This window comes from Protopterus annectens, chromosome 4.part1, assembly GCF_019279795.1.
Source record: "Protopterus annectens isolate FY-2018-M chromosome 4.part1, PAN1.0, whole genome shotgun sequence".
NCBI lineage: Eukaryota > Metazoa > Chordata > Ceratodontiformes > Protopteridae > Protopterus > Protopterus annectens.
This window is the reverse complement of record NC_056734.1, coordinates 1,017,392,794-1,017,412,613: the sequence shown is the minus strand read 5'-3', so window position 1 is coordinate 1,017,412,613 and position 19,820 is coordinate 1,017,392,794. Positions and strand designations below refer to the sequence as shown.

The window sequence follows — 19,820 nt, the reverse complement described above, 5'->3', positions numbered from 1 at the left end:
CATTTCATCATAATAAGCAGGTAAGCTGCAGTGTTCTGATAAAAAGCCAAGTTGCAATGTTCACAAAACAAAGTCCAAGCAGTTCAGAGATATGTTTACTATTGTGGTTAACTAGGTTTAACATATCTTATTTACAAACTCTTGTTGAAATGCTGATACAGAGTAATGATAAGATAGTGCCATTAAAAGAGAAAACTATTTAAGCCATGAATGTAATGTAGCAGATGATTTTTGTGGAGGTCACTGTTCCAGATATTAGACTGAAACCACAGATGCTTAGTATTTGAAGAAGCACAAATCATTTGTAAAAATCAAAGAAACGTAGCAAGCAGCAATTTTATTTTTCTAAAAAAAAGATGCTGCTGCTAAATGTGCTTGTTCTTTGCATTCCTTTATTCTGTGCTGCAGACAAACCTCAACAGAGACCCCCTCCACCTCCTCCTCTGCCAATAACACCACCAGTACCTATTGCCTGTGATGATGTTCAAAAGGAAGCAACCGAGGCTATTAATAAGATCAATGAATGTCGTGAGGAAGGCTACATTTATGCACCTTTCCGAGTTTCCAGTGCTTATAAGCAGCCTGTGGTAAGTGATTTTTTGTCACTTTATTGGTCTTTGACTTCACAAGAACAAAGCACAGACCAAAATGTTAAAGAGATACCATCTATGAAATGCATTAAACATAATTAACTGCAAAAATTCTTCAGACAACAGAAATGGCAACATACCTAGTGCAAACAAGTGTTACCTTTTCTAGGAACAAAATCAGAATCATAAACTTATAGAAATAAATGACAAACTTCTGTGAAAGCCATTTGTAAGCTCACTAGCACTTTGTTACGATCCCTCCAGACTGGTGTGCAACACTGTAATATGCATGGTAAATCGGACAAAAGAGTTGTTATTCCTGAGAAAAGCAAACATAACAGTCTATGGAGAAGATGTGATTTTGTTTACAAGTGGTCTTAAGAGCTGCTGTTGCACTGTGCTACCAAGAAGGGTAACTAATTCCTAGCAAAATGTACATGTACAGATAATGTACACTACCTTTTGGGGAGGAGCAAATAGAGTAATAACCAAACTAAGATGCCCATTTCTCCTTATGTTGTAAATGTCAGATGTTAATAGCAACACGAGAAATCAAATCAATATTTGACTGCTATTATTCTGTGTTATCAGACAGGCACTCCTCAACCTAACAGCTAAAAATCAGTAATCCAACCTCTTGCTATCCTTCCTCTACATGTCAGTGTTAATGTGGACTTTATATGTCCTTTAGAGCCAATGTTGTTGTTGTGTCTTTTGGCTTTTCCCGGTTAGGGGTCGCCACAATGGAACTCCGGTCCGCTAATGATTGGCAGTTGATTTTTACGTGCCGAGTTGCCAGCCCTGATGCACAACCTTCAACTAAGGTACGCCCATTCACGCATGTCTCCACGCAGAAGATGCTCTAGGTGAGAATCGAACCGGACGTCTTACTGTGAGGCGACAACGCTACCGCAGCACCACCACTGCGGATATGTCCTTTAGAGCCAATATAGTCATTTAATAAATAAATTATTAAAAAATAAAAATAAAAATAAAAAAATCCAACCACGTAGATAAGATGTAAAATTTATTGTACACCACCAAAAAAGACCAAGCGCTTTCGCTAAATTCATATAGCATCATCAGAGTCATTTTGGTTTCAAATCCTTACTGTTTAAAAAGAAGCAGCATCCAATCATTTCACACAAATAATTAATTACATCATTTTCTATTAATTTAAACAATTTTACCAACTCCTATGTATAAAATCATAAATATTGTAATAATTGTGATGTTTTTAAAAAATATATATATGAATACCTTTTAAGTTGTTGTTGTTGTCTTTCGGCTTTTCCCGGTTAGGGGTCACTACAGCTGAACTCCGGTCCACTAATGATTGGCAGTTGATTTTCATGAAAGCCAAGGTGCTAGCTTGACGTTCAACCTTCAATGAAGGCACGCCCATTTACGCATGTCTTTCAAATGCCCACCCAACCGCGGGGAGGACATGCAGACTCCACACAGAAGGCACTCCCTGCACTCCAGCCAAGAATCGAACGGGAGAACCTCTTGCTGTGAGGCAACAACAGTACCGCTGCACCACCGCGGAAGTCAGAGTCATTTTGCTTTCAAATCCTTACTGTTTAAAAAGAAGCAGCATCCAATAATTTCACACAAATAATTAATTACATAATTTCCTATTAATTTAAACAATTTTACCAACACTTATGTATAAAATCATATATATTGTAATAATTGTGATGTTTTTAAAAATATATATATGAATACCTTTTAAGTATGCCTCACAAATTCACCATAATCTATTTTATTACACTTGCCCTTTTTGTTTTAGCAATGGTTTCAGGGAAATGTTATCATTCAACCCTGGTGAATTTTGAGCATTTAAACGCGTCTGCCATTTCATTTCTTTTACTTCTACTTCATTTTCTACATCCCCTCCCCTACCATCTATAAAAACTCTATCTATTATAAAGAAACAGTCTGGCACCATCATATTAAAAAACAAACACAAGAACTGTCTTTGACTTTTATTTTTTGGCAGTCAAAGCAAATGTTAAGGGTTTATGGTGGTCAAGTTTGCATCTGTAAACTTGGTGCCATCATAAACTCATCAGAGGACACCAAAATCCTCCAAATGGACCTTTTTAAGCCCATGGAATAAAAATAATGTCAAGAATTGTATCATTTAGCAAACATGACTTCCCTTGTAAATATTGCATTAACAACATACCCCTTATATTTAATCCTATAGTCAGGGATACGGAAACCTATGTCCTCAACAAAATGTCCTTTGATCATCACATATTCACTAATGTAAGAAAGTTATTTTTCATCACAGCGCTTATATCTAAAGGTATAGCATCCTTGTCCCTCTTCTTAGTATCATAGAGGCTGCTAACAAGCAACCTCTGCCTCATGTATAGACCCTCAATAGTCCCTACTCCATCAGACTTGTTACACATTCAATGGTACAGTGGACACCCATTCAAGGGATCTCATTCTCTTCTGTAACATAAATAGAACCTGTTGGAGGGTACATATGTACCACAGTGATACTATTTCTCTGAAATCATCTGCATTTCCACATAAAGCAAAGTACGTCTCTTACTGTATCTGAGAGTCATCTAGATGAATGGATGGGAAACTACAAATTCACCCTTGGTTTAACACCCATGTCCCTCACAGATGGGGCAATAAGTACAGGTCACACTATTTACTTTTTCTGCTCACCTCTGGGATATTCATACACAAAATTTAAGGGCTAAAATCTATTACAGGAATTTAAGACTAGGCTTCTTAAGATCCTCACAGATCAACAGCCACATAAATATCTATATACCTATGCACTTCACTGGTTGAGTTGTTGTTGAATTTTAGAATTAATCCATGAAGTAGGTACAGATATAATCATTTGCAGCACATAACCGATATGTCACAACATTCCCCCCACCCAGTCCCTTCAACACCATGGTTACAAATCGGACATGGGCTGTATGTATTGCAGTCAGGGCTTAATCTCTCTGTAGGCCTTAGTACAAGACCAGGCTGACATGATCATTTTTTTTATACCACACATGATTTTTATCTCTTGCAAGTCTCCACACTCAGACTTCCACTCAGTCACACATTCATCACTTGATTCTTGAAATTCTTGAAATTTAATGAAAAATAAATACCGTACATAATGAAGATTCTTCTTTGGTTTACAATAACTCTGAAATATTTCTTTCAAGACTCCCAACTTGTCTTTCTTCACCTCTTTAAGGTTAACAGTGTTTACTACCTTCATTGCTTTCTAACATACAACATGAAAGAACATTACATACGGACCTTTCCTGGTTCTGTTCAATTCCACTTGCAGTTAGGTACAGTTCAAAATGTTGAATCTACAGTTTCTAGTTTTCAAACACGTTACCATGCACCTTCAAAGTCATTGATGGTTAAACTGAAGACATTCTGAGATAAATATGAAAAGCTACTCTAATGGTGATGGGCAACTCAGCAGCACTGTAAGCAAAAAAACAAATAAAAATAAATGTACTATATGTGCCAGTGATACCTGAGATTTAAAATTAATTTTATAGGCAAAAGAGATTGCAGTGGTACTCATGTCAATGTTAATCATGTTGTTCAAAAAAAAAAATATTTTGAGTGATTTTTATATTGAAAATCTGAAAATTATTTATGGCAGCATCTTTCACAGGAAGCATTCACAGGTTGAATAAAACTGCTTCAGAAGTTCCAAAACTCAGTGCAACACAAAACAACAGATTTTGTACAATAAGTAGCTTTATAGTTGACACTACAGAATTCCATATGGTTGAGACCATATGATCGACATTTCAGTAAATCGAATATGTAAAGTTTTAAAATATAACACTTTACTTACCTTAAAACGTTACGTGCACACAGAGGCAAGGATTGTTGTACGCTCTGTGTGTACGTAATGTTTTTATCTTTTTTGCGGTATTGACAGGAAGTGGGAAATCTCCCGTTTTGAGCTTCCGCATACAGTGCAAAATGGGAGATTTCCCTTTTCCCTACTGTAGCGCGATCTCTGAGTTGGTATATTTAAGTAAGGGGGTGTGGGGGGCAAAGCCCCCCACATGGGGGGTGCAGGGGGGCATATAGTTTTTACATGGACACATACTAAAAAACAAATGAAGAGGCATTAGTCATGATATGCATTCAACAACAGTTTTAATAAGGTGCACACTGAAGGAAATTTTGAATTGTACCAAGATCCAGTTACTGACGACTCCCATTTATTATAGGAAGTTCAAGGTGACTGAATCTGGTCACCATTATGATTTGTCAGTTCCCACTCTAGACTGTACCCCCCTTGTGAAGAAGGGCTAGGTCAGTCATGTCCAGGGGGATTATATGACCATCCAATTGTCCAGGTCCCATATGAAGGAATAAAGTACATCACGCTCCTTTATCGGCAGGGGGGAGACTCTATTCCAGAGGGGTGGAAGACACTGTGTAAACAATCTTTCTCTCCACCTGGTTTTAGTGATCTGCTGAAATTATTTAATAATGTTGTATTTCTTATCATTTTATTTATTTATTTATTTGTTTGTTTACTTGGAAAGTCCACTGGGCCAAGACAGCCTATTTTCAGTGGAGGCCTGGGGAGAAAAGTTCCAATTAAAAAGAGTAATAGTAGTACATAAAATTACAAATTTACAAAAGTTTATAATATTACATAGAAAGAACATACGCAAGTAAAACAATGTATAAACAGAAAGTTAAGTATAAAGATAAAACTGAGGCATACTAAAAACTTGAGAATGGTATGAAACATATTTCAAAGGATTCTGATTTAAATAGATATATGCAGTAGGGAAAAAACTATGTTCTTTGATGCAGAGAATTAGAACAAGCAAAAGCGGTTAAGTTATTGAGAGCCCATTTTCAATACACCAGGCATTTATAACTTTAAGTTCCTGCTGGATCACTTCTGTGTCAGAGCAGGATTTGACAATGACTCCCAGATTGCAGTCAGTTGCAAAGCTGTTTAGCTTTAAGTCTTGTGTTTAAGTCTGTAGGTCAGAGTAGCAAATACTGTACAAATGTGATCCCAGTACTGAGAATTGTGGAAAACCACTGGTCACTTCCATGTGTCCTGACACATGTCCTGCAACCCACTCCATGTGCATTCTGTCTTTAAGTGAAATAGACCACATCAGGGTCTATTTTTAACTCATTTATCAATTTTGTTAGCATGGGGGATAGTGACAAATATTGTGGCAAAATCAATGTAGCCTTATTACAGTGCGGTTACTGTCAGCAACATGTGTTACCTTCTTGAAGAAGTTTACAGGGTTCATTAGACAGGAGCAATCTTGTACAAAACTAGATTGCTTCAGGTCTAGCCTCAGGAAATTTTCAATGTCAGTGTTAACCAAATCTATTATAATGTGGTCCGTGGCCTTACATATGAGACTGAACAGGCTGATGGGCCTATAGTTTCAAGTGTCTGTAGTAGGGCTGCCCTTATGTAGTGGCATCACCAGTGCTGTACACCACTCCATAAAGGCAGCTTCCTATAGTCAGGCCTCTTATGAACAGGTTCCAGCAGTGCATATTTAGTACTATTTAACAAACAGCCTGGTATATTATCCGATGTAACAGAGAAAGTGTTATTGTCTTCGAAAATACTTTCTGTACATGTTCTTTAGTGATAATGAAGAGTTTCAGATACACAGGTGTCGTATGGCTTTGGATAATCATTTCAGGAATAAAATTTGCACTCAATTTATTTGCAAGTATATTAGCAACATCCACTGGGTCTTAGTATGTTTTGCCATTTATTATAAATTCAGCACTGTTGAGTGTTGTTTCTTAGTTTCCTAACATAACATAAGATTTGTAATTGCATTTGGCTTCAAAAGTCAATCTGACTTTATGGGCTGCCTTAGTTAATCTAATACTCTTTTTTAAGTTCTTAGGCAAAATCCTAATACTTTAATTGATTTGGGGTATATTCAGATCAGTTGATAACTATATAATTTCAATGGGCGTACCTTCGTTGAAGGTTGTGCGTTAGGGCCGGCAACTCAGCACGTAAAAATCAACTGACAATCATTAGCGGACCGGAGTTCCACTGTTGCAGCCCCTAACTGGGAAAAGCCGAAAGACACAACAATTGCAGATTTTATTTATGTTGGTGGACCACCGGGGTGGTTTGCTTTTAAACTTAAGTCCACAATCCAGCACTGAAAAATGCACATTACAGCATTCAAATGCAGTGCAATTGATTTTATTTTGGTCCATAGTCTCACAGATCAACCAGTGTCAGTACAGGACCTTCATCAGTGTACAGAATTTCATTGTATCTGAGTGCTGTGCTGTGTATGTTTCAATGCTAGACTTGTGCTTGTTTGATTTCTGAGTACTTTACACACTGGCAAACTGCATTTGCAAGCTTCTGTTTTTGGATGTACTTTTAAATTTCTCATTGTATTTGGATCTGGATGGGACAGCAAATTCTACACATTTCTTTATTTATGTGGGTATAAGATTCCTTAGTGAAGCTTACTATTGAGGTGATGTCTGGGATGATATTTGACTTCAAGTGGATTTCAAGATGTCATCATAGAATGTGAGTAAATTTTTACTCCTGAAGTCTCTAAATTCCAATATATTGGTTTCAGGGAGGGTTAGATTGTTTGACGGAGAAGGTTACTTACTAGCTTTTGGCCTAAATTAATCAGAGAGGGGGTTGACCATTTTAACATTTGTAAGTTCTAGGTCCAGAATATTTTTTCCTCCAGTTAGGCTATTAGCAATCTGGTTGAATGAGTTTTTTATTAGACCTAAATACTTCTGACCATATCGTACATTGAAGATGTAGGTACTCTAGCCAATTCATGAGTTGTTAAAGTCTCTGAGAATGATGGAGTTCTTATTTATGGGGAGTTCATTAATTACAGTTAGGAACATTATATGAACTTCCAATGTCATGGAAAGTGTCCTGCAATAGGAGATAAACTGAGAGTTGGTTTTGTTCAGTGTGATTTAGAGTTTAATAAGTTCCATTTGTGTGTCTCTAGGAATCTTTCAAGAAATATCATCTTTGACAAATATGGACATGGCACCACAATGGCCATTGAGTCTGAAGAAATGCTAGCTATTAAACCCAGATACGGAGGGAGTGCTAACTGGGCATTTAAAACATGTTTTAGTGATTAGACATATGTCGATGCCTATCAAATGCAAGAGTGCCTCAGGTTTGGACAGCTGGTTATTTAGAATTATTAGAATTCTGGCATTGAACAGACCTAGTTTAATTTGAGTCTATTTAGATATTTCTATGTTTCATACACTGGAATGTTCACTAAATGGACATTACCTAAAATTACCTAAAATTTTAAAAGCACTATGAAAGCAGCAAGGGCTTTAGCCAATATGTGGAAGCCTTTAAGTGAGAGGTGCAGATCAGCCTTTGCAATGAAATTAGACTGTCAAGCATCTCATTCCATCTTCTTCTTCTTTCGGCTGCTCCCATTAGGGGTTGCCACAGCGGATCATCTGTTTCCATTTCTTCCTGTCCTCTGCATCTTGCTCTGTCACACCAATCACCTGCATGCCCTCTCTCACCATATCCATGAAACTTATCTTAGGCCTTCCTCTTTTCCTGTTACCTGGCAGCTTCATCCTTAGCTTCTTTTTCCCAATATACTCTGCATCCCTCCTCAGCACATGTCCAAACCAATGTAATTTTGCCTCTCTGGCTTTGTCTCCAAACCTTCCAACCTGGGCTGACCCTCTAATATACTTATTCCTAATCCTCTCCACCCTTGTCACACCCAGTACAAATCTTAACATCTTTAACTCTGCCACATCCAGCTCTGACTCCTGCCTTTGTGTCAATGCCACTGTCTCCAACCCATATAACATACCCTCTCACTACCCTCTTGTAGACCTTCCCTTTCACTCTTAATGGTACCTGTCTGTCACAACTCACTCCTGACACTCTTCTCCACCCACTCCATCCTGCCTGTACTCTCTTCTTCACCTCTCTTCCACACTCACCATTACTCTGAACTGTTGATCCCAAGTATTTAAACTCATCCACCTTCTCCACTTCTACTCCCTGCATCCTCACCATTCCTCTATCCTCCCTCTCATTCACACACATATATTCTGTCTTAGTCCTGCTGACCTTCATTCCTCTTCTCTCTAGAGCATATCTCCACCTCTCCAGGGTCTCCTCCACCTGTTCCTTACTCTCACTACAGATTACAATGTCATCTGCAAACATCATAGTCCATGGGGACTCCTGTCTGATCTCATCTGTCAACCTGTCCATCACCATTGCAAATAAAAAAGGCTCAGAGCTGATCCTTGATGTAATCCCACCTCCACCTTAAATGCATCTGTCACTCCCACCGCAGATCTCACCGCTGTCACACTACCCTCGTACATATCCTGCACCACTCTTACATACTTCTCTGATACTCCCAACTTCCTCATACAATACCACAACTCCTCTCTAGGCACCCCGTAATATGCTTTCTCTAAGTCCACAAAGACACAATGCAACTCCTTCTCTGTACTTCTCCATCAACACTCTCAGAGCAAACATCGCATCTGTAGTGCTTTTTCCTGGCATGAAACCATACTGCTGATCACTAATCATCACGTCCCTTCTTAACCTTGCTTCCACTACTCTTTCCCATAACTTCATGCTGTGACTGATCAATTTAATCCCTCTGTAGTTACTACAGCTCTGCACATCACCCTTATTCTTAAAAATCGGTACCAAAACACTTTTTCTCCATTCTTCAGGTATCCTCTCACTTTCCAAGATTTCATTAAACAATCTAGTTAATAACTCCACTGCCATTTCACCTAAACACCTCCATGCTACAACAGGTATGTCATCTGGGCCAACAGCCTTTCCATTCTTCATCCTCTTCATAGCTATCCTTACTTCCTCCTTGCTAATCCACTGCACTTTATGATTCACTATCCACACATCATCCAACCTTCTCTCCCTCTCATTCTCTTCATTCATCAATCCCTCAAAGTACTCTTTCCATCTGCTCAACACACTCTGCTCGCTTGTGAGTATGTTTCCCTCATTATCCTTTATCACACTTACCTGCTGCACATATTTCCTAGCTCGGTCCCTCTGTCTAGCCAATCAGTACAGGTCCTTTTCTCCCTCCTTGGTGTCCAACCTTTCATACAACTCTTCATACACCTTATCCTTAGCCTTTGCCACCTCTCTCTTTGCCATGCACCTCATCTCCTTATACTCCTGTCTACTTTCTTCATCTCTCTGACAATCCCACTTCTTCTTCACCAACCTCTTTCTCTGCATACTCTCCTGTACTTCATTCCACCACCAGGTCTCCTTGTCCTCCTTTCTCTTTCCAGATGTCACACCAAGCACCTTTCTAGCCATCTCTCTTACTAGATCTGCTGTAGTTACTCAGCTATTCGGTCACTCTTCACTGCCACCCAGTGCCTGTCTTAACTCTTCCCTGAACTCCACCTCACAATTACCCTTTTTCAATTTCCACCATTTGATCCTTGGTGCTGCCCTCACACTCCTCCTCCTCTTCTTGATCACCAATGTCATCCTACAAACCACCATCATATGCTGCTTAACTACACTTTCCCCTGCCACCACTTTACAGTCTCCAATCTCCTTCAGACTGGCCCTTCTACATAAAATATAATCCACCTGTGTGCATCTCCCTCCACTCTTGTATGTCACCCTATGCTCCTCCCTCTTGTTAAAATACATATTCACCACAGACATGTCCATCCTTTTTGCAAAATCCACTACTATCTGACCTTCTGCATTCCTTTGCTTAACACAATACCTACCCATCACTTCCTCATCCCCTCTGTTCCCTTCACCAACACGCCCATTGAAATCTGCTCCAATCACCAGTCTCTCACCCTTGGGTACAGTCATCACCACTTCATCCAACTCACTCCAAAATTTTTCTTTCTCATCCATCGCACACCCAACTTGTGGAGCATATGCACTAACAACATTCATCATTACACCATCAATTTCCAGCTTCATAAACATCACTCTATCAGACACTCTTTTCACCTCCAAAACACTCTTAGCATACTGTTCCTTCAGGATAACCCCTACGCCATTTCTCCTCCCATCCACACCATGATAAAACAATTTGAGCCCACCCCCGATACACCTAGCCTTGCCCCCTTTCCATCTGGTCTCTTACACACACAATATACCAACCTTCCTTCTGTCCATCATATCAGCTAGCTCTCTCCCTATACCAGTCATACTGCCAACATTCAAAGTTCCGAACCTCACTACCACAGTCCTAGCCTTTACCTGCCTTCCCCCTCTTCTCCTCCTTCGGCCAACAATAGCCCAATTTCCACCAGCATCCTGTTGGCCATCAGTACTGGTGGCGGTCATTGTTAACCTGGGCCTCAACCGATCCAGTAAGTATTTCTGTACTGTTGTCCGCATGTATGATTTGGCAACATTTTATGCCAGATGCCCTTCCTGATGCAACCCTCCCCATTTATCCGGGCTTGGGAACGGCACAAAGAAATGCACTGGCTTGTGCATCCCCAGTGGCTGGGTTCTCATTCCATATTGACACATATTTATCTCCTTAGAATGACACCAATTATTAACCAACTGATGAAGCCAATCATCTTTTCTATGTACCCAGGTATCATTCTTGGAGAAGGGAGGATTCTGCTGAGTGTAACGGTTTTGCCGCATTTGTGACATACATAGAGAGCTCACATATGTTACTCTGCATCTCCCTCAAGGATCTTTGCCACAAGTCATTCACCCTCACAGGCACAACTACCATATCATATTTTTAGTTGTCTAGTGCAAGAGTTTTAAGGGCCCTTGAGACCACTGAGGTCTTAGCACATGAAAGACAACTCACTGTCACCCTGTGTTTGTCCAGCCTAGTGATTGAGGAATCTGTATGCCTCACTTTAGAGTCACCAATCACTAAAACATTTTTTTGTTTTGTTGAGTGGTCTAGTATACAGTGATTGAGGTCCTTTGTCAAACTGTGAGCCTTTGTTTAAGGTGAGATACTATGTGGTGTTTATATCAATTGAAGTGTATGTACCTCAAACAGCTATTCATTGAACTGATATCATTGAAGGGCCCTTCATTGAATGTTCACATCAGTGAACATTTTCTCATGGTAAGAAATCACTTGACCAGCATACCTACCTACACACATGCCACAGCACATCAAACCCAACAAAGTGGGCGGCTATACACCCCATACACACCCTACTTATATATGCCAACTCTGAGATCTAACTACAATGGGGAAAAGGGCAAATTTCTGTATGTTGACCAAGTGATTTCCTTCCCTGGGAAAAATGTTCATTGATGTGAATGTTCGATGAAGGGCCGTTCAATGATGTCAGTTCGATGAGTAGCCATTCGAGGTAAGTAAACTTCAATGAAGTGATATAGACCCATTATGTGATACAATTGTTGGTTTTGTTTTTTGCTGAGACTTAACTGTTATGGAGAAGGTGGCTTGGGTATGGATTTCTTCACAGTGACAGCATATGATATTATATTATTCATCAGGGTTGGATGTACAGTGTGTGGTGTGTTAGTACGATGCACACACACAGTATGTGACACACAGTCGAGGAATTTTTGTGAGAGTGAAACCTCCATATCCCTTAAATATTTGGATCTCTAGCAGACAAGTGTTATTTGTGTTTAGTAAGAATTCTTTGTCTGTGAACATAAGGCAGTTTCCAATTAATTAGGCAGAAGAATAGAGGAAACATGTCTGCCATAGCTACCAGGGCCAAAAAAGAGCTGCACTGATTTAGGATACCTAATGCTGTGAGGCTGGCTATAGAGAGTAGATAAGTAGCCTGACCTTCCATTTTCAGTGTGAACAAAAACTTGATTTGATTTTCAGAGATTTGAACAGCTTAAATAAAATACAGATTTACTGTCTATGGAGATAGTTATCAGTCAAGGAGTGGACGGTGTTGTTACATATGAATGTCTATTAAGATATATAACTTAGGTTTATATGCAACTGTAATATACACAAGAAGGGATCCTTATGTAACAGTATTGTTGAGTTTATTTGCAGTGGCTGTAGGCTAAGTTGCACAAGGCAGCACAGCTAGGAGCTGCTACAAGCTACTGCACCTTTATGTTGCAAAAAAAACTATTTAAAAAAATAATTAATTAACTAATTAAATACAAAAATTTATTTATATTAGGAAAAGTTACAACTGAAAGTGCCTGCATTTGTGGAGTGCACATTTCAATGATGAGTGCAGCTCCGTGAATATAAAATAAGCAGGAAAAATGAAAACAAATCAATGAAAAACAGTGAAAGTTCAATCCATTAGAATTAAGATTGTATAATTACAACTCTGCCTGAAAGGAATGGATTACTATTTCTGGAACTGCAGTAGCCAGGCAAATGTCAAGATGACACTTACCTGTTACATGGGACAAAATATTATTTGTTGATCACAAGAGGGACTTTTCTAATAAATTAGGTGGAAGAATAAAAGAACCATATCTGCAATATCTACCAGGGCCAGTAAATAACTAAGAAGATAACTTTGGCCTTTAAAAGCTTTGCATTCTGTATGAGCTTCATCATCAGAGGAAATAGAGGAAAAAGCATAAAGGAGTTCAGTTGGTTACCTGTGAGTTGCAGCATACCATGGAGATTACCCTGTTGAAGGTAAGAGGATGAAAAAAATACCTATACTTGGTTTTGGTCTGTAATATAAACAAGTCACAGATTAGTTTGCCCATTTGAAAGATGTCCTTACCACTAAAGGGCTATTAATTCAATTTACTCCCATGGAATTGGACTCCCTGGGTATGTGAAATGCAAGTGGACAATGGGTGATGGACATGACCCATACCAACACTGTCATAACGTCCTGAAACAGAGTGAAAAGGTCAATGTTCCCTTGTTGTTGATGTACCATAGGATTGCCATATTGTCCATATATGAGGTCAGGAATTCAGAGGGTAGGGAGCCTTGGAAGCTTAGAAGGTGTGAAGAACTGCTCTTAAGACCATAAATTAATATGCAGTAAGAGTTCTGATGATGTCCAGACACCCATAGCTATCAGCCCACTGTAATACTTCTGCTCCTGAGCTAAGAGATGCTAATGCATCTTTGGTGTCACCTTGGATAGGAAAATGGAAAGAGCTACCTAAAGACAGGTAGTTAGCATATACCACAACAAATATAATTTTCAGGTCTGAGACATACAGATTTGGCGCTCCACTGTGTCCATATTCTGGGACCACAAAAGCTAAAAGGTCCACTGAATAACTCATATATATAATATCTTGCATAAGAAATCATGGAAATGGCTGCTGCTATGATGAGGCCAGAACTGTGAGGCAATAATATGGACTGTTTATAGATGATTGTAGAAAAAATGTAATTCTTGAACTGACATGTCTAAGTTCTGTCTGTGAAAGCTTTATTCTACATAATTGGATGCTCATGTTGCAGCCTATATAGAACAGGCAATGTGAGAACTGCAGTTAAAGAGTTGGCTATGTTCAAGGTTATCCTCAGGGATGTGAACAAACTAATCATAGAGCCCCTTCAGTGATATTGTGTCCATTGTAAAAGGAACAGTTAGGAGCCGGTTGTAGGGGTATGGGAATACTTTGGCTCCCTGAAGACACAAGTGGGCTGCAATGATAGGCATGTATTTGGGAAACACCTTGTGTTGTAATGGTTCTAACTCTGAAGCACAGACACCTCTGGATTACTTGTTGATTTTTATAATGAGGGAGCTATCCTGGAGGTTCAAATAGCACAACCAATCTTCCAGCAAAGAAAAATAATTAACTGCATTGAGACTCAACAAAATGTGCTTTTGGAAATGAATTAATTTAGGTTGCTTAAGTCTTAGATAGGCCTGAGTTCCTTTGTTGTTTATGGCATAAAAACAAAAATAAAAAAACTGAGAAATATCCAGACCCCTTGTGGTAACGGGTTTAAGATCTCCAGTTGTTTGCTCCTTTTTGATGGGGTGGGATGTACAGAAATGGAAGAGATGAGGACACTGGTTATGATATAAAGGGAATCTTGTAATACCCAGATATTGTTGTCCTCACTCACCTATCTACAGTAATGGTCTCCATGCTGACAGCACATGAGCAAGCTCTCAGTGTTGTGCTCCTCTCTACCAGGAGGGCTGAAACTGCCCCAGAAGTTAAGAGCATCATATGTATTTGCAACATGTTTGAAAACTGCACTGGATGTTTCAGCCTTTTCCAATTTTTTGTTTATTTTGTTATTGTACATGTCAGAACTAAATTTGCTGTAGGCTCTTCAGGATTTTAGAGAAGGTTTTCTAAGGAATGGGAAACTATAATTGTACTGCCAATAGTTTTAACTCAGCCACACCATATTTTATATATGTGTCTTAATATCTAGGACAAAAATCTTTGCACCATGAAAGAGAACATTCATAAATGTCACCTTGGTGAAGTTACTCACTGAGATATATGTACTAGCAAAGACTGATGACAAATGCTGCAGCCCTAGCAGAGTATTCCACTGCATTAAATACCACTCTCATGGTAACATTCACCATGCTGAAGGTAATTGTGGATTAAGGCATTAACTTTACTTAGACTGGTCCATGCAGCAACTAGTCAATGGTTTGTATATAATTTTGTTGGGCATTTCTCTAAAGAAATATGGTCCAAGTAACTAAGCAACTTCAAAGAAAAGGCGAGCAAGACATAGATGTGCTTCCTTATGTGGTCATTATCTTTAGGACCTTATGAAGAGAATGTACTGCAGCACTCTGGAAAGTGGGAAGCAGAAAGGCAATGAAATATCAAAGTGTCAGGTTTAGGGGTCTGTATGACCAGAAACTGCAGTGCCTAGGAGGATATAGCACCCTGTTTTCTTGGGAATTAGGGTCACCAGAGCAGGAGACACACACGTTATTTTAGTTCTATACTGACTATATCAGCAATTGGTTAAACAACCCACAAAGTTTACATGCACAACCTACGGGCTTCCTGTAGCATGTATTTCAGGGAGGATCAGATGGTCAACCCCTTTTGCTTCTTCAGCTACAGGACACCTACAAGCTTGTGATCATTATGGGGGATGCATAGGAAAAAGTGTCCTCATCATCATCCCTACCAGAATATGGAGAATCTTGTCAGGGAATTAGTGTGCTTCCTGATGCAGTGGGCCTTCTTCCACACTGGAGGAGGTGACTCAGAGGATTGAGAAGAATGCACTCCAGGAAACAAAATTAATGAAGAAATCTGCTGCAGAACCTGCGTCTTACTGTAATATGGGAAATTAATCTGCTGCAGATCCTGTGTTCCACCATCCCTTGGGAAAGGAATCTGCTGCAGAACCTGGGACCTAGCATCTTGTTGGAGAAGGAATCTGCTGTAACATCTGTGTCCTACAATCCTTTGGGGAAGGAATCTGCTGCAGAACCTACACCCTACCATCCTTTGGGGAAAGAATCAGCTGCAGAACCTGGGACCTACCATCCTGTGAAAAAAAGGGAACTGCTGGGGAGCCTATGTCCTATCACCCTTTAGAGAAGTAATCTTCTGCAGAATCTGGGTCCTGCCATCCTCTTAGGGAGAAATCTTATTGAAAACCTAGACCCTACCATTCTATGGGGCAGGAATCCACTGCAAAACCTGTTTTATCTCATAGAGAAAGACACTGCTGCAGAACCTGTAACCTCCCATTCTGTGGGAGAAGGAATCTGCTGCAGTATATGTGTCCTACCATCTTTTAGAGGAAAGTCTCTGTTGCAGAATATGTGTCCTAGGGTCTACTTCACCCTGTCGAAGGCCGACAATATCGAAGCTGATATTGTCGGCACCAAAATGTCGAAAGCGAAAGTCATCGCACGTGTAAACAGAAATCTCAGTCAGGGGAGATTTCCATTTACTGCAATGTAGTGCGATCTCAGAGTTGGTATATTTATGTAGCGGGGGGTGTGGGTGGGGCGCAACCCCCCCCCATGCGGGGGGTGCAGGGGGGCTTGCCCCCCTGCATAGAGCAATTTGTGTTGTGTTTGGGTGTTTTTTTTTTTGTGTGTGTTCGATGTTCGGGGGTTTGACATTTTCGTCTTGATTATTACGCTGTTGACAGTTTGAGTTTTCAACAGCATAATATAAACACGTGTCCTACCATCTTGTAAAGGAAAGAATCTGCTGCAGAACTTGTGTTCTACCATCATTTTGAGAAGAAAACAAATGCAGAACCTGTGTTTTGCCATCATTTGGGAAAGGAATCTGCTGAAAAACCTGGGACCTAGCATCCTGTTGGAGAAGGGATCTGCTGCAATACCTATGTCCCTTGATCCTTTGGGGAAGAAATTTGCTGCAGAACCTAAACTCTGTCATCCTCTGCTGAAAAACTTGAGTCTTACCATACTATGAAGGAAGAATCTGCTGCAACAATCCTAGCATCCCTTGGGGAAAGAATCTGCTGCAGAAACTGGGACTTACCATCTTGTAGGAGACACTATGAGGCTTCCTGATCAGCAAAATCTGATAAGTTAGTAGAGATGGGTGCCATCATGACAGCTTGATGACAACACTGGAGTTGGGTGGGATATCAGATCCAGAACATTCCCAGAGTGCAGAAATGGAAGGCATCAGCAGTAATTCTAACACTGAAAAGGTAGACACCATTGTTGACATTGACACACAGAGAATGAAGGAGGAGCTGAGGCCCTGCTCAGAGCTGACATTGTTGACACTCAGGTATTGATACTGACAAAGTCATTGATCACTTCAAGGCTGCTTATGCCAAAAAAAGACATCACCTGAATGGGTACCAGTATGAGTAAATTCACTGAAATTAGAAAATGCTCACTGATGCCAACTTTCTCAAGAGTAACATCAAAAAGGTGGTGCCAGTGAGGATGGATGAGGGGCACTGGTTTGTAAAGTAATGGTAGCAAATCAGAGATGTATGCCCAACCAAAAATTCTTCATGAGAAACACAACCAGCAAATTTTTTCTTGTACCACAAAGACAACTTCTGCAAACTTTCTGCCCTCAGGATAAAAAAGTACTTCATCTGCACCAGTGGCTTAGCATCAAAGCTTCTATAATCAAATGAACTTCTCTGTCAAAACTAGATTTGGTAGTTGAGGTTGGGTTTTTTGCTAACTGAAAAGGAATTTTTTTTAACAGATATCTCTGTGCAGATCTGGTCCTCCTCACGACCAAGAGAGGTAAATATGGTCTCCAAAATGCTTTATGTTTCTTTAATCTAAATTATTTGAGGCCAATACAAAAGCTGGCAGTTAGTCAAAAGCCAACAGTTTATTCTATGACTTACAATCAGCCTTCTGAATTTCTAAAGATTGTTTTAACAGATATAACTTGAACCTTTCCTTCCTAGGTTTCAATGTGGGGGGGGGACTCTAAAACAAATCTCACACCTTAAAGTAACTTAGGGCATCTCTGAGATAAAATAGATGACTAGTATGCCTGTTCTGTGGTGAAATCTTTTCCCCACAAGGGTAATGATGAAACCCATTCACTTTTGCATGTCATTTCCTCCTCCCCACTTATTTTACTAAATGCTGTGTGTTGTGATCGCACAGTGATAATGCTGAATGTAGGAGAGGAACTCTTGTTCTATGAAAAGGATCAACTTGTGGTGAATATTTCCTCCAAAACATAAAATGTTATCTATAACTGATTTGAAGATGCCACTCTGTCACGCTCTTCCTGCCATATGTAAGCACAGAATGATCAACTCTCACTGACTTCTTGTTTGGTACTAATCAAAAACTGTTCAAAAATTCTATCTCTCTTCAAATCTTTTATCATAACAGTCCATTAGAGAATATTGACTCCTTTAGATATCTAAGAATCTGGCTAAACTCCTCTCTTATCTTCTATATTCATCTGGAAAAACAAGTAAAAACTGAACTCATTCTTGTTATGGGCCAAAAAAATCCAATGTTTTCTCTTTTGACTAGAAAAGTCTTAAGTAAAAGCAAACTGTTATCACAATTTGAACAATGAGGCCATCTGACAGTTGCAGCATCTAAAATAACTCCCTTAGCCATTCAGTCCATCTCCATTAAGATCTGCTAATTCATCACCCCCTTCCCAAGACAAGAACACCACTATAACCACTGAAAAAGCAAAATAACTTTCCAGTTAACAAAGACCTGGCCACCTTCTTAGCTCATAATTGTTTAAACTTCTAAATGACCGTATATTATTTCCATGTAGATTCACAAGATGGATTCTTTCCTCTAATCTTAGAAGTTACACCCATTCAGGCCCACTCCTTTTAACTTCCAAATCAAGGCTTCATTGCACAGACCAGTGTTTATCAATGCTAGGCCCTAAACTCTAATAATCTCTCCCCTCTTACCTTAAAGATTATTCCCTTACACCAAATTCTGCATCTCACTAAACTCTTATCTTCAGAAATAAAATTCATCTGCTTGCTCACAGGGCATGTTACCTAAAAACCTCAACCTTCTCTCTTACCTCTTCACATTCTTAAACCTGTCATTCATCTGGTCAGGATAAAACAGACAAACAGTTGTGGGTTCTGTTCTAGCAGCTTTATTGTACACAAACACATCAGGATTGAGGCTTTATAACTTAAACTTCAATAAACTTATAAACAGACTGACTGCCACATTCATACACGCTCACACTCTGGCTGTTCTCTCAAAATAGTACTGCTGCCTGCATGTGCTCGATATTTATACTGCACATGCGTCACTTGGAAATGCTTCTTAAAGTCATGACAAACACTGTTCTGCATCCTCCCTCTTTGAGAAATTGTTCATGCAACAATGACATTGAATGGCATGCAACTGTATAAAATCTTTTGTCATGCAATTATACAAAACTAGATACACATAAAACAATCATGTCCAGGTTGCTGTGTATTTCACACTGGGTTTAGAGTTACGACCAAATTGTGTGATGTAAAAATTGGAAGTAGGTTTAGCAACAGGAACTGTCTCTACAGGAGCATTATTAGTAATGGGAGTTGTTGTCAAGAAACATTCTACCATCGGAACATTGTCTGGATTGCTCTGAGATGTAGAGTCTGTATCACAGGTACGATGCTGTGATAATGGTTCTGATACAGGAAGAAGATATCTGCAGTTTCTCCTGTATTCCACACCCTCTGCCTCTGCTAGGTAGGATCTTGGCTCTGTACAAACATCTGTCACTCGACCGAGCCAGTCAAAGCCTTTAGCCGTTTGCATCCTCACAGTTTC

At 39.6% G+C, this 19,820-nt stretch overlaps 1 protein-coding gene across 1 annotated transcript in view; it reads left to right on the top strand.

Moving 5' to 3' along the window:
• The first annotated feature begins 211 nt into the window (after nt 1-211).
• The window catches only part of LOC122801169 (fetuin-B-like), a 150,441-nt gene continuing 130,832 nt past the window's right edge, over nt 212-19,820 (top strand). Inside the window, exon 1 of the mRNA XM_044070732.1 lies at nt 212-587. Within this exon, the coding sequence (XP_043926667.1) occupies nt 357-587 (231 nt within the window). The 5' untranslated portion in view covers nt 212-356. The remainder of the gene's footprint in view (nt 588-19,820) is intronic.